Below are 15281 nucleotides of genomic sequence, written 5' to 3' on the forward strand. Positions count from 1 at the left end.
TGTTGGCCCCTTTGCCTTCACTCTGCAGTCCAGCTCACCCCAAACCATCTCAATTGGGTTCAGGTCCGGTGACTGTGGAGGCCAGGTCATCTGCTGCAGCACTCCATCACTCTCCTTCTTGGTCAAATAGCCCTTACACAGCCTGGAGGTGTGTTTGGGGTCATTGTCCTGTTGAAAAATAAATGATCGTCCAACTAAATGCAAACCGGATGGGATGGCATGTCGCTGCAGGATGCTGTGGTAGCCATGCTGGTTGAGTGTGCCTTCAATTTTGAATAAATCCCCAACAGTGTCACCAGCAAAACACCCCCACACCATCACACCTCCTCCTCCATGCTTCACAGTGGGAACCAGGCATGTGGAATCCATCCGTTCACCTTTTCTGCTTCTCACAAAGACACGGCGGTTGGAACCAAAGATCTCAAATTTGGACTCATCAGACCAAAGCACAGATTTCCACTGGTCTAATGTCCATTCCTTGTGTTTCTTGGCCCAAACAAATCTCTTCTGCTTGTTGCCTCTCCTTAGCAGTGGTTTCCTAGCAGCTATTTGACCATGAAGGCCTGATTGGCGCAGTCTCCTCTTAACAGTTGTTCTAGAGATGGGTCTGCTGCTAGAACTCTGTGTGGCATTCATCTGGTCTCTGATCTGAGCTGCTGTTAACTTGCGATTTCTGAGGCTGGTGACTCGGATGAACTTATCCTCAGAAGCAGAGGTGACTCTTGGTCTTCCTTTCCTGGGTGGGTCCTCATGTGTGCCAGTTTCGTTGTAGCGCTTGATGGTTTTTGCGACTCCACTTTAAAGTTTTTGCAATTTTCCGGACTGACTGACCTTCATTTCTTAAAGTAATGATGGCCACTCGTTTTTCTTTAGTTAGCTGATTAGTTCTTGCCATAATATGAATTTTAACAGTTGTCCAATAGGGCTGTCGGCTGTGTATTAACCTGACTTCTGCACAACACAACTGATGGTCCCAACCCCATTGATAAAGCAAGAAATTCCACTAATTAACCCTGATAAGGCACACCTGTGAAGTGGAAACCATTTCAGGTGACTACCTCTTGAAGCTCATCGAGAGAATGCCAAGAGTGTGCAAAGCAGTAATCAGAGCAAAGGGTGGCTATTTTGAAGAAACTAGAATATAAAACATGTTTTCAGTTATTTCACCTTTTTTTGTTAAGTACATAACTCCACATGTGTTCATTCATAGTTTTGATGCCTTCAGTGAGAATCTACAATGTAAATAGTCATGAAAATAAAGAAAACGCATTGAATGAGAAGGTGTGTCCAAACTTTTGGCCTGTACTGTACATATATACACACATATATATACATAGGGCTGGGCGATATGGCCTTTTTGAAATATCTCGATATTTTTAGGTTATGTCACAATACGATATATATCTTGATATTTTGCCTAAGCCTTGAATTAAAGTTTTGATGCATACAATCACACCAGTATGATGATTCTTGTTTTACTATTTTGCAGCCAATTCAGTTATTCTAGACTAAGTTTTACCAGCTAGACCAGTCTGGTAAATCTAGTTGAATTAGACATTTTAATTTACTGTTTAATAAAGCCGATGTGTCAACGGGTTTGAAGCAGACCAGGGTGGCTACTGGATTAGCCTCGGGCTAACCCTCGGCCTAGAAGGACTTTGATAACATGCAGTCTTGCTTACCGTCACCGTTGTTGTCCATGTGCACTGCATGGTCCACAGGTGTAGTTTTCTTTTTACTGGAAGTACCTGCTGTTGACTTCTTTCTCTTTCACCCAACAGTACCTGGATTTATCTCGGTATTTTGCGCATCGCCGCTGGGAACACTGGTATCGGACATTTTACCAGACCGTGTATTCTTTGAAATCAATGCTAATGCAAGCTGCCCATCAAGAATTTGCTGAGTGAGTGAAGGATGGGCGTGTCTCTCTAGGTTGTCACCGGTTGTCACTCACCATGTACAGTGGTGATGTGAGGTGATTGACAAGTTGACAACCAGCCAATATGATGGAGGAGGCTGGATGGTTCCTCCTCCAGCCCATGAATACAATTATGATTGGCTTGTTTCACTCTCGTCACCCCCGACCTATAATACGTAGCAATCTGGCGGGAGCTAGTCACAGAGACTCGAGTAGCTTGTGTGATGTGTGTGGAAAGAACAGAGGATAAGAAAATAGGTAGGTCCTAATCAAGTCATATTGTAATATCGTAGCCAAATAATGCCTGGTTTAGCCACTGAGCTAAGAGAGCTTATTGAAGGCAGAACTAAATCTAAAAGAAGACACAGAGAAATAATCAAATGGATGCAGAAGAAAAGGCTTCTAAGAAGAGGGATGAGATGCCAAAAATGCAAACACAAGATGAAATTCAAGGAATCAGTTTGTGTGGACAACTATGCATGGTAAGTTTTATTTTTATTGCATGAAATGAAAATGATTTAATTGTGAGCTATTAAGAGTGCCCAATATATCTTAATTCATGTTAACATTAATTTCTAGAAATACACTGCTATACACTACACTACTTAATACTAATCTACAAGATCACAACATGTCAAAACATTGTGAGCTCATAGATCTGCTATTTTCAGAAAAAAATACTGAAAAAAAATTCAACACTTTTGAAACATTTTAACACACATTTTATGGGGGTTCCTGGCACAAAATATTTTCAGATGGGGTCCATGGCCAAATACACATTAATTTGGGGGTCCTTGACATGAAAATGTTTGAGAATCACTGCTCTAGCCACTACCCTGGCCTGTGTCATTCTTATCTTTATTTGTATATCTTCAGGGTTTGCAAACACCATAACCACAGAGGGAGGAAACTGAAGAGGTCAGTTAGACACAAATCTATATTCAGCAAGTCAAAGGTCTCCCTCTTCAACTGGATGCGCTTCGTGTACAGGTACGCTATGGCATAGGTATATGATTTTAGTCTGTCTGTCTATGATGAAAAGTGTTTATTTCAATAGAAATACTGCATAACTATGCTGTCATAAACAATAACTGGAGACTATGTAGTAAAGCTTGTGATTATTATGTTATGGAGCATCTCTAGACTCATGATGATAACAGGTGCTTGGAGTTATTTCACTTTTGTGATTTATTTTGCTAAAAGGTGTCATTTACAGCTTGAATTCTTAACAGTTTAATTATGGAAATATGTTTAATTGCTGTTACTTATGGGATGCTGTGTTGGTCAGCATTAGGCCTGGTGGAGCAACATGAGTGTCTGACCCTGCCTCTTGAAGCTCAATGGCAATTGGCTCTCTCAATCTATAGGCTCTGGCAATTAATATTAGAAATAGGATTTTACAAATATCCTATTAGTCCCAAATGTATTGGGACAGAGCTCTGTAGAAAATACCACAAAACATATTTTCCATCATTATTGCTGTTTTTGTCTACACAGTAGTGGACAATTGTCATATCCTGGGGTGCAGTAGATGCAAACTTTGCGTATCAAACCAAAAAGATCAAAAGAACTGTGGTATAATAATTATTTGCCTTGTTCTATCAGATTTGCACAAGGCCTGCATCTACGTCAAGTGGACATGATCAATGATGACATCTCTGGAAGCTCAGCAACCCTGTCCAAGATGGCTCAAAAGCTGCGAGATGTGTGCACTACTGCGATGGACAGATATCAGCAAGCAAGAGGCCAGTACATTGGGGGGCGGCAGCAGTTTGTCACCGTTGATGAGAGCCACTTCAGACACAAAAGAAAGGCAAGCAGCAAGCACTATTATCAAGATAATAATGCACATTACCATTGAATGACAGATTATTCATTTTGTTTAAAGAAGAATAATTACTAATATTTTATGTTTTCAACAGTACGGACGGGGACGAATGGCTGGTGGCTGGAAGAGGAAGAAGTGGGTGTTTGGGATGCTAGGTGTGAACCGGAGAGGGAGAAGACATGCAAAGCCTGTTCTTCGCTTAGTCGAGAGAAGAAGAAGGAGAGATCTGGTGCCACTTATAGCTCACCATGTTAAAGTGGGATCTACAATAATAAGTGATGAGTGGCGGGCTTATCGCAATGCTTTACCTCAGCTAGGTTACACCCATTTCACTGTCAATCACAGTGTGTCATATGTCGATGCCCAAACAGGTGCACATACTCAGCACATAGAGAGGGCCTGGAGAACGGTTAAGGAAAATGTGTGGAGACTCAGGGGGAATCGTACAGAGGACATACTGGTAGACCATCTCAGAGTTATTGAATGGTATGAGTGGCTTGCCAGTAAGCATTGCAAAGGGCCATTAGGACAGATAATCCATGACATTGCTGTGATGTATGGACATTAAATGTCCCTCTGAAATTCTGTTTATTCAGTGTTTAGCACAAAAAGTGCCCAAACCTCATGGGTTTGTATACTGTTGTATACTGCTGTTCTGCCATGTGATGGCTCAGTATGTGTGTTTCTATACATTAAACACAATGTTCAACATTTCATCTGTGGTGTGTCTTTGGTAAAATACAGTACACAGAAAAGCCTATGGGTGGAACAAGGTTGAGGTACAAAAATTTGGTATTTTAAATATCACATCAAATTTCTGTACCTTGAACTTGTTCCACCCATTTGCTGTTCTACAAAGTTTCACTGGTATTAGTAGATGGTTAACAAACTATTAACAACTGATCTGTAAAGTGTGAGTTAATATATTAGTTAAGTATTAGTTATTAGCTTATGTATGTTATTGGGACGTTATTCTAAAGTTGCAGCTATTCCTCATTTACTAACAGTTAATAAATGAGGAATAGTTGCAACTTTAGAATAACGTCCCAATAACATATATAAACTATTAACTGATACTTAGCAAGTCATTAGTAAGTAATTCACTAATAGCTTGTTCATGATCTATTACTAGTTTATAAGGTATAGTTATAAATCATTAACATACAGTTAACAAGTCATTTATAACTCATTAACTAACAGCTTGTAAGTTATCTATTGGCTATCTATAAGGCACAGTTATTAATTCTTAAACTGTTATTTAACAAGTCATTTATAACTCATTAACTAACAGTTTATTAATGGTCTATTAACTAGTTATAACGGATAGTTATTATAAAGTGTTACCCATAAACGGGTGAGATGAGTTTGACTTTTGGGTCTATGCACTGCTTTGAGAGATGTAGTCTGGGCTGGAACACATGCTGTGAAAAAAATTATGCAACTCTTATACACCTCTTATACTATAACTGAGTACTGCCAACATAGTTAGGCCTCTGTCACACAGTTCTCAGTAAATTACTGGGATAACCTTTTAAGCACTGCTAGTGATTCACACATATACTACATTCACTGCTTACTGCTTTCATTCACATCACAGTTGTACCAGCATTTTCCTTGAAATGTTACTAGGTCTTAGGGTGGGAACTTAGTGGTACAGATTTCCCTGAATATTGATTGAATCAGGAAATGTTCCTGAACAATAGACTGTATGTGTGACAGGAGCTTTAGGCCATGCTTTCACTATGCTTTGTGGGTGGAAGTTAAAATGTTTGGTTCAAGATGGTATCCATTTTACATGCATTCACTTAAGACAACGTGGATTGCTTTTCTCCCACCAACCTTCAGCAACCAACAACCGAATGATTTCCTCATCTGAACCATCAACTTGTCTCTTGGACCCCATCCCTACAAGCCTTCTTAGAGAAGTTTTACCCTTAGTTAACACTTCATTAGACATGATCAATATGTCGTTATTAACAGGTTATGTACCACAGTCCTTTAAAGTAGCTGAAATTATACCTCTTCTAAAAAGCCCAGAGGTGTTCTCCAACTATCCTTTATCTACTCTTTAGTAATCACAAACCTAACCCTAACCTAACCCTCTCTCTCTTTCTCTCTCTCTCTCTCTCTCTCTCTCTCTATATATATATATATATATATATATATATATATATAATATACTCACACATATACGTAAATCACCCTCTCACCATCTCAGGGTGGCATCTGTGGCATCCTCAATCTTGGGTCCCCTACCAGAGGCTTGGGAGTTTGAGGGTTCTGCGCAGTATCTAGCTGTTCCTAGGACTGCACACTTCTGCACTGAGGCTTCAGATGCTATTCCAGGAATCTGCCGGAGCAACTCTCCCAGTTTGGGGGTCACTGCCCTGCGTGCTCCTACTACCACGGGGACCACATCAACTTTGACCTTCCACATCTGTTCTGGTTGTTCTTTCAACCCTTGATACTTCTCCACCTTTTCGTGTTCCTTTTTTCTGATGTTGCTGTCGGCTGGCATTACCACATCTACCACCACTGCCCTCTTCTGGTGTTTATCAACCACCACTATGTCCAGTTGGTTAGCCAGCAGATGTTTGTCAGTCTGAAAGCAGACGTCCCACAGAATCTTAGCCTTGTTGTTCTCAACCACCTCCGTGGTGTGTCCCATCGGGATTTGTGTACTTTGAGTCCATACTGGGTACAGATGTTCCTGTACACTATCCCAGCCACTTGGTTGTGCCTCTGCATGTGTGCTGATCCTGCCTGCATCTTACACCCTGCCACTATGTGATGGACCGTCTCAGGGGCATCTTTGCACAGCCTGCACCTTGGGTCTGATCTGCTGTGGTAGACTCTGGCCTCTATGGCCCTTGTGCTTCGGGCCTGTTCTTGTGCTGCAATGATTAGCGCCTTCGTGCTGTCTGTCAGTCTAGCATTCTCCAGCCACTGGTAGGTCTTCTTGATATCAGCCACTTCCGCTATCTGACAGAGGTATGCACCATATAGGGGATTGCCCCTCCATGTTGTTTGCTCCTCCACTTCTTTGCCTTCATCCAGTTTCTCTTGTCTGAGACATTGACTTAGCAGCTCATCCTTTGGGGCCATGTCCTTGATGTACTCCTGGATGTTTCATCCTGGATAGTGGCTCTGATGCTCACTAGTCCTTGGCCTCCCTCTTGCCGCTTGGTGTATAGCCTCAGAGTGCTGGACTTGGGGTGGAACCCTCCATGCATGGTGAGGAGCTTTCTTGTCTTGATATCTGTGGCTTCTATGTCCTCCTTTGGCCAGCTTATTATCCCAGCTGGGTATCTGATGACTGGCAGTGCGTACATGTTGATGACTCGGACCTTGTTCTGACCATTCAGTTGACTCCTCAGGACTTGCCTTACTCTCTGGAGGTATTTGGTTGTGGTCGACTTCCTTGCGGCCTCCTCATGATTTCCATTAGCCTGTGGGATCCCAAGGTACTTGTAGCTGTCCTGGATATCTCCTGTGTTGCCCTCTGGTAGGTCACCTCCCTCAGTTCTGGTCATCTTGCCTCTCTTGTCTAATCCGAATGACATCCCTATGTCCTTGCTGTAGATCCTGGTGGTGTGGATCAGTGAGTCCAGTTCTCGCACATTCTTGGCGTACAGCTTGATGCGATCCATGTAGAGCAGGTGGCTGATTGTTACTCCACTTCGGATATGGTATCCATACGCAGTCTTCTTGATGATGTGACTGAGAGGATTCAGACCTATGCAGAATAGCATTGGTGACAGTGCATGCCCTTGGTATATGCCACATTTGATGTTGATCTGGGCAATCAGCTTTAAGTTGGCCTCTGGGGTTGTCTTCCACATTCCCTATATGTATATATATACATATATATATATATATATATATATATATTGCACGGTTCCAAACACTGGTCTCCTTGGTAAAGTACTGTGTTTTTTGACCCATCCACCACCCTAACCTGCCTCCTTATGGGGACTGCTTCCTTCTTTTCTTCTTTTCTTGTTCTTATTCTTTTTTAAGCAAATTCAAGGGATCCTTATTTAAAAAAAACTTTCTGTAATACTTTCTCTGAAGGTTATGTCTGTAATAGATTATGTGCACATTCACATTATACTGCACTTATAAGGCTTTTTAAAAAATTCTTTGTGTTTACAATCATGCATGTGAACTTCTAATAAGGTCTGTAGAGTATTATAACTGGTGGACATAATGTGTTAGAAGTTGATTCAGTTGCAGAATCTTTTTCACTTATTTGGATTTCTAGAAAGACTCTGAGATGCTGAGGTCACATTTACACCTGTCCTGGAGAATGCTCAATACTACACCATCTTGTACCACTGGGCCCTGTGTCTGGTGTGATGGTGCCATTCTGTGCATCAGTCAGGCTCTAAATGAAATAGGCTTTTTCCATGAACGAGCTTCAAACATGACATAATACCATGTATCCAAAGTTTCAGTGTAAGGCAACTAGATGAGTGACAAGAGATGAGAGAGAGGTTCATGGTTAAAAGAATTGCCAGGGCTCATCATCTCCTGATTATCATGTCTCCTCAATGTTAGCAAGAGTACACACCTCTGTGGTGCAATCAATCATGATTAGCTGATTAGCATACTACTTGCATAATGCCACCACAATTTATTATCCAATGAGTGAGTTCATCGTCGCTCCCCAGGAAACATTGTTTGATTCCTCCACACACTCACACACATGCAGACACACACAGCTACACATACTGTCCCAATAATTAATCAATAAACTGGCTTTTTTTTTTTTTTTTTTTGCACACGATGATGTCTGCAAAACATTTGTACAAAAGGAATTGTAGAAAAATCTGATTTTGAATGAGAAATTTAAAATTTGACTGAACCTGCCATTTCATATCATCAAGGCATAAAGAGCCAAAGAGGTTCCAAATGCCTCCATTATACATTGATACATTATGATTTATGGTGTCAGTTCTCTAACAGTCACAATGGTTTTGCTAACTGTGTCTGATGGTGCATGCTAGGGTTGGGTATCCTTTAAAAAAATCACAATACCAGTACCAAAACCAATATCCTTAAAGTGATACCAATACTGCAACATAAATATTAAATAATTAATTATGGTTGCCTCTACGTGCAATATTTTACTTCAATATGATTCCACGTATTACTCTCTTATGTCAAGATCATAATGTCATATTCTTATAAAACAAAAGGCCAGTCAATGAGTTGATTGAATCACTCTAAATATATTTTAATGATAACTTGGATTATTAGCCTCCTGAGGCACTGTCAATTAAAGTATTAAACTCTACAGCGAAGAAAAAACAGAAAAAGAGGAAATAAGAGAGGTAAACAGGGAAGAACATGGGGAACAAATTAAGAGAGGGGTTTGTCAGCGCTGTGCTCTCTCTGTTTTGTCTGGGTCTGTTGTTTTTGTTGCCACTGCTGTTTGTTGGCATATGATCTCTGCCACCACAAGGCACAGCACAGTATGGGACTGCATGAACAGCTCGGGTGCTTGATGCTTGCCAAGAGTGACTTTGGTCTGAATAACATGTCAAGGTTTTAGTGTGTTGTATATTTTACATCCCTTCTGTTCTATTTAGATAGTTTATTGATATTCAATATATATTTAGTGCAGTGAATTACATACTTACAGTACAAATACTATATATCCACATGTATCTCTTAACATTGATTCATCCATGCAAACCTCAAATAATGCCTAAAAACATAAACCATATATTGATCAGATTGTGTGCTGAACTGAAACAGTGTAATGAGTTTATGGTTGTCAACTCTCAGTTTTCAGTCATACACAATTTATGCAATTCAAAGACTGTTCAGGGACCCCAGCATACAGAAATATTTAAATACACCATTTTGAAAAAAACAAACATTTTCCCCACTAAAATGTAGTTCATCTTTGGAGCATTATTTTGCCCCCTTTCTGATGAGATAGCTTGACATGGTTGGAACCAATGGATTCCTTGGGTCCTCTAGTTTATGATACCAGTGTCTTCATTGTAGCTGTAAACTAAGTGCGATACAGATGTTTTTCTTACCGAAAATTAGTCTGCCTCACCTCTCACATCAGCTCCGTCTGTCACACCTGCTACGTCTTCACCTTTTTTGCCAGACATTTAGTCATTGCTTCTCTTCTCCTTTTATTTTCTTGTTCTCTCTGCTTTTCTTTCGGAGATCCTGATTTTGGTAAGTCATTCTGACTTTGCTAATCAAGCAGCATCCTGCCTCACATATTTATATCAGCAGCACTTGTGAGTTTTGCACATTGCGCATCTGACCCATGTCATATGGACTGCACCAGTTTACAATACCTGTGGGGGTGGGAGTATCAGATGGCACGTTGAAATGTGTTTTAATGATAAAAATACATTTATTTGTCATGTAAATACATATAACTTGTATTGTCAGTGATATAAGTCAGTTAGTAAACTGTTGTACTTGATCCAATTTAAGGATCAATGATAGAGCTTTTAATGGGCCCCCCCTTGGCCTTGAGCTGGGGTCATCTGTACCCTTTGGCCCCAGTTATGGTGGGCCTATTCGTGTGCTGCTCCTGTGCTTCTTTCAAAATTCCTTTGTGCTCCTTCAGAGCTAAGCTAAGTTTTACAAATTGAAGTTAGTACAACTGAACAAAATCCTTGGTAACACTGAACCAAATCCTTATGAGCTTCTGGAGGGTTAGTGAGTTAGCTTGCTAACTATATAGGTTATACAAACAAGTAAGCATGCCATACGTTAGAATATTAGCGAGTTAGCTTTCTAATTAGGTAGGCTATGCTAATGCGTAAGCTTGCCAAGAGGCCAGAATATTGTTCAGTAACATTTAAGAGTCAAGATAAAAGACCGATCATTTTTCATTTGCAAAGAACTGTAGTTAACACACTTTCCCTCCTTTTTATAGGTTATTCTAACTTTTATTTCATTATTTATTTATGTGTTCTATTTTTTTTTTTTGGGGGGGGGGGGGGGGAGCAAAGTTTGAAGATCTTTTTGCAGACGCTGCAAAATGACTCTCCGGGTTTACCGTCGACGGGCTTTAACCAGGTTCTGAATAGTTCCTCATCCAACCACTTCTGCTGAAACTTGCATTTTCCCATTTTTCTGACATTTTTCCAAGCATCCGGTGTTGTGACTTCGTGCACCGGCCGTAAACAATAGCCAATTAAAGGGTTCTGCTGTCAATCATCACATTATACTTCCGATCAAAATATTAAATGTTTATATAATCAAAATAAATCATGAATAACAATGTTTTTTTTTCCATCAAGTGCATTTTAATGCCTCTGGACATTGAATTTAATGCTTTTTAATGCCATTTAAGGCCTTAATTTTTGCAAAATCTATTTAATGACTTTTAATGCTTTTTAATGACCCGCAGAAACCCTGTAATGGTCAATGTTAGTGTTAGTCAAGCCAGATAACGAAAAGATATCATGTGTAAGTTGAACTGGCTTTGTAGTATAGGCCTCTGGATCAACACAAGCAATTCTACCCAGCATCAACACGATGATGATGGTCCTGGATCAACATAAACTAATCATCCAGGGTTAACATGGTGATGATGGTCCTGGATCAACTTAAACAAATTTTCCAGGGTCAACATGGCTGTAATGGTTCTGGATCAACACAAAAAAAAATGTTTTGTATAGGCTGTGAAAAAGGCAGGATAAATGTCACAGGCAACTGCAAAATAATATCATCCTTATTCATTGCATTGCATTGTAGTAATAGTTTCTGAGCCTCCTCCCAATAGCCTATGCAACCGCCAGTTTTTAAAGGAAATCGTGCAATATGGCCCAGTGCAATTTTAATTTTTTTTTTCCTAACCTGCAGTTCTATTTTCACTTTTGATTCCCACTCAGACCTTTAACATGTAAATTCAGACTCTGTGTAGACTCGTGTTTATTTTGAAGGTGGGGTTAAAATACAAATCCTGTTTTATAATTTTTCAGTTCTGGTACATGGTTAAACTGATATGTTTTTTTTGCAGGCATCTAAACTTGTGCATGAGAAATATAATTAAGCAAACTAGACCATTTCTACCAACTTGTGGTGAAAGCCACTCTCCCTCCAACATAATTCAAATACAGATATGAATACTGGTATTTGTGTGACAGATACAGAAGCAACTCTGCATTACATCTCTTTTTTGTGAATAAGATTCCTGTCACATGCACGATATTTTACTGACCAGTTTAAGTGGCCTCAAACTGCAGCATTGCTTTGTTCTCATGAATCTGAGCAAACCAAGGCAAAGCCTTCCAGGGTTCTCAAGAACTGCATTTCATCTTGATTCTACATGCCCCCTAGACACATCCATCCACCTACCCCCCTCTGTCACTGATGCTGGGCTGTCCCCGCCCTCCATGTCTGGCTCACTTTCCAGTACTCAGCCAAGCGCAAAAAACACAGCAGAGAGCACAAAAGATAAGGGTACATGTATTCAGGAGGTCCAAATCATTGTCCTACCACTGATTTCTAACTAAATAAATTTGATTTCAATGTTTTTTCAGGGATCACATATTGGTGCTTTTGTTCTGTCAAAAATCACAGATGCATTTAAAGTAAAATGAGCATAAACAGAGAGTAAAGGTAATACAAATTGACAAGATTAGCAACTGGTAGTGATTTTAGAGGTCAAGCAAAGGCAAAAAAAAAGGGTAGGAGTAATTGGGGAGTGAATGAAGAGTGAAAATGAAGAAGGCAACAGAGACAACAGGGGAGGGCAAAGTGTTGACGGAGATAACAAGTACAGAGGGAGAAAGACCAAGAGAATATGAGAGAGAGAAAGAGTCTAACAAAAAGAAATCTAAAAAAAAATGAAAATAAGGAGAGGAGCACTATGTTTTAACCAACAACAATAAAATATGACTCAGAGACACAGTTTCCTATTATCCATTTCTCTCTCTCTCTCTCTCTCTCTCTCTCTCTCTCTCTCTCTCTCTCTCTGCATCCCTGCCACTAGTGAACCACCATGCAAATAGAGCTTGAGCTAGAGTGGAGCCTCTTGTCGACCTAATAGGAGGTGACAGGGAGCCTGATGCCTAATAATGTCGACCTTCTCACTCAGGGATTAGACATAGCAACAAGGAAGAGACAGGTGGTGAGGAGTAAGGAATCTCCAGGAGCTTACACAAGCTTTGTTCTGTGAATGGGGGAAACCATTACACGTGTACACAGCAGGCTCTGACCAATTACAGCTTCTCAAGGCAAACACCCAAAGATATACTTTTGTATTGGAGCTGCTAACACTTTGCACTTGAATCTATATGGACATTTTAATTCCACATTTAGCTGTAAAAACTGAAGTGAAGTTGCAAAAAAAAAAAATGTCATCCCTGTCTCCTGAATATTATGTATATGTTACTAAATTACTTTGTTGTGGAAACATTCAGGAACAAAGTTCTGTCAGGCAATGAAACTCTACATTTGTGTACTGTGTAGGCTTCACAAGAAGGTACTTCGGAATGATGGTGGGTGTGTGCAGGACCTTGACACCAGACCCCTGGGTTCACGACTCCTGATTTATGTTTAGGCAGCAAAAGCACCTTGGTTAAGGTTAGGGAAAGATGGTAATTTTAGTTAAATATTAATTACAAATGTCATAAAAAGTAATGCCATAGCCACTAGAGTGGATACTGTATTGCACTGAAATGCTTTGTCTGTGAATATTTTGCTGATACTTTCAGTATCAACAGTTTTGCACTTGCCATGTACCAGAAGTGGAAAAAGTACTGAAAAATTCTACACAAGTAAAAGTACCATTACTTTGATGAAGTTCTACTTAGTAAGTACAAGTAAAGCTACCCATCTAAAAATCTATTCAGGGGTGTCGGTAGCGTAGTGGATAGTGCTGGCGCCCCATGTACAGAGGCATTGCCTCGCTGCAGCGGCCGTGGGTTCGAATCCGGCTCGCGGCCCTGTGCTGCATGTCAGTCCCCACTCTCTCTCTGTCTCCCCATTTCACCTTCTGTCCTGTTAATAAAGGCAAAAAGTCAATAAAAATAATCTTTTGAAAAAAAAATCTATTCAAGTAGCTAAAAGTAAAAAGTTAGTTTGTTTAAAATTTACTTAAAGTAGAAGTTACTTAGTTACTTCCAACAACTTGATGGGGGTCACTCCTATGCAGTGCAAAAATGGTCCAGGGATCATAAATCCAATCCAAAAACTGGTTATTTTTCTATGATGAACCATAGAATTCAATTCAATTTAGGGCTGCACATCATTGGAGCATCACCATCGCAATGTCTTCTTGTGCAATAGTCACACTGTGAGACTCGCAGTATAAGTTCATCATATCAGTATAATATTAGTCAAAGGCAATATGCCATACTTATTTTGCTGGTTAATTCTTTAGGTTGTGAAGTTCTCAATTTCCATGACAGTTTGATTGTAAAATGTATATTTCATGCAAAAACAGCCTTTCCAAATCCCAAATGATGTCTTTCCAAATAGAGTAGTTACTTCAATACACTGTATATTGCAATACATATAGCAGTATACAAAATCGTCATCGCATTGTCAGTTTGTCTAATATTGCGCAGTCCTCATTCATTTTGACTCACCAACACAACTGCTAGACTGATGATACACAGAGCAACTTTTTGAGCAACATTGTTGGGCATTATTCTCAGGGATATGGGTGTATGGTCAAAAAAGAGACAGCTTGTCTAAGCAGAATTCTGAATATTAAAATACACTAACACCACTTTGGAAGAAGAGTGTGTATTCCAAAACAGAACAAATCCACTGAGCAACAGTGTTTCCCCTATATGCAAATAGCAGCAGTAGTGCTCCACTGCTGAAATATGGCCGCTGCTGCTGATTTATTTTTCTTTTTTTTGCTGTTTAGAAACCACTGTTATATTATTTGGTACTACGGATTACAGTAGGTCAATTCACATACTTGTGAGTAAAGCATATAAGAGGAGACGGCTCTGTCTTTTCTCTTCATAAACTAAAGTTAGGCTATATTATTTTGAGCAACAGACTCTTCATATAATAATATAACAATATACTATCTATAGTGTTATACAGTGAAACGTTTCACCTTATAACGTGATGACTTATATTGTTTACACGATGGCATGTCATTTCTGGCTCTACATGGTCGCACCTTTACAATCCTCCTCTGCTCTCAGTATCGCACACAGTGGAGTTCGGCCTCAGTGTGCGCGCACACACACACACATGTGCACACACACACACACAAGTGAGCACACAAGAGCGCAGCTCGGGCCACATTTTTCTTACAATTATATACGGCACTGTGCACACAGGGTTTTCTTTCGTTTTGTTTGTTTCTTCATTTATTTCAACTGCTGTGCCTGCTTGTGCTTCTGCTGAAGCACTCTCACCATCCTCCATCTCTCTCTCCAGTAACTCGCCGGCACCGGCCGCTTGTTCTGGGTCAGTTCCACGCGAGATTTCCGAGATTCACCCTTTTGGTTTCCATTTAGCTGAAAACCTTTTTTTTTTACTCAGTAACGGATGTGATCTCCAATGTAGCAAAGTACAATA

General features: G+C 40.1%; 3 protein-coding genes across 19 annotated transcripts in view; 1 reads left to right on the forward strand and 2 right to left on the reverse strand.

Moving 5' to 3' along the window:
- nrxn3a (neurexin 3a) overlaps positions 1 to 15281 on the reverse strand; it is a 651034-nt gene that overhangs the window by 454602 nt on the left and 181151 nt on the right. The gene's annotated exons all lie outside the window — the stretch shown is intronic.
- On the forward strand, positions 2360 to 4429 carry LOC144466995 (uncharacterized). The gene is made up of 4 exons (XM_078175181.1): positions 2360 to 2400; positions 2795 to 2908; positions 3524 to 3667; positions 3807 to 4429. Exons 1-4 carry the CDS (start codon positions 2360 to 2362, stop codon positions 4312 to 4314), a joined length of 807 nt encoding a protein of 268 aa, XP_078031307.1. The 3' UTR covers positions 4315 to 4429.
- Positions 5882 to 7663, reverse strand: LOC144466921 (uncharacterized). The gene has a single exon (XM_078174859.1). The coding sequence runs from the start codon at positions 7586 to 7588 to the stop codon at positions 6827 to 6829; it is 762 nt and encodes a 253-aa protein (XP_078030985.1). The 5' UTR covers positions 7589 to 7663; the 3' UTR covers positions 5882 to 6826.

Source organism: Epinephelus lanceolatus, chromosome 15, assembly GCF_041903045.1.
Source record: "Epinephelus lanceolatus isolate andai-2023 chromosome 15, ASM4190304v1, whole genome shotgun sequence".
Taxonomy (NCBI): Eukaryota; Metazoa; Chordata; class Actinopteri; order Perciformes; family Serranidae; genus Epinephelus; species Epinephelus lanceolatus.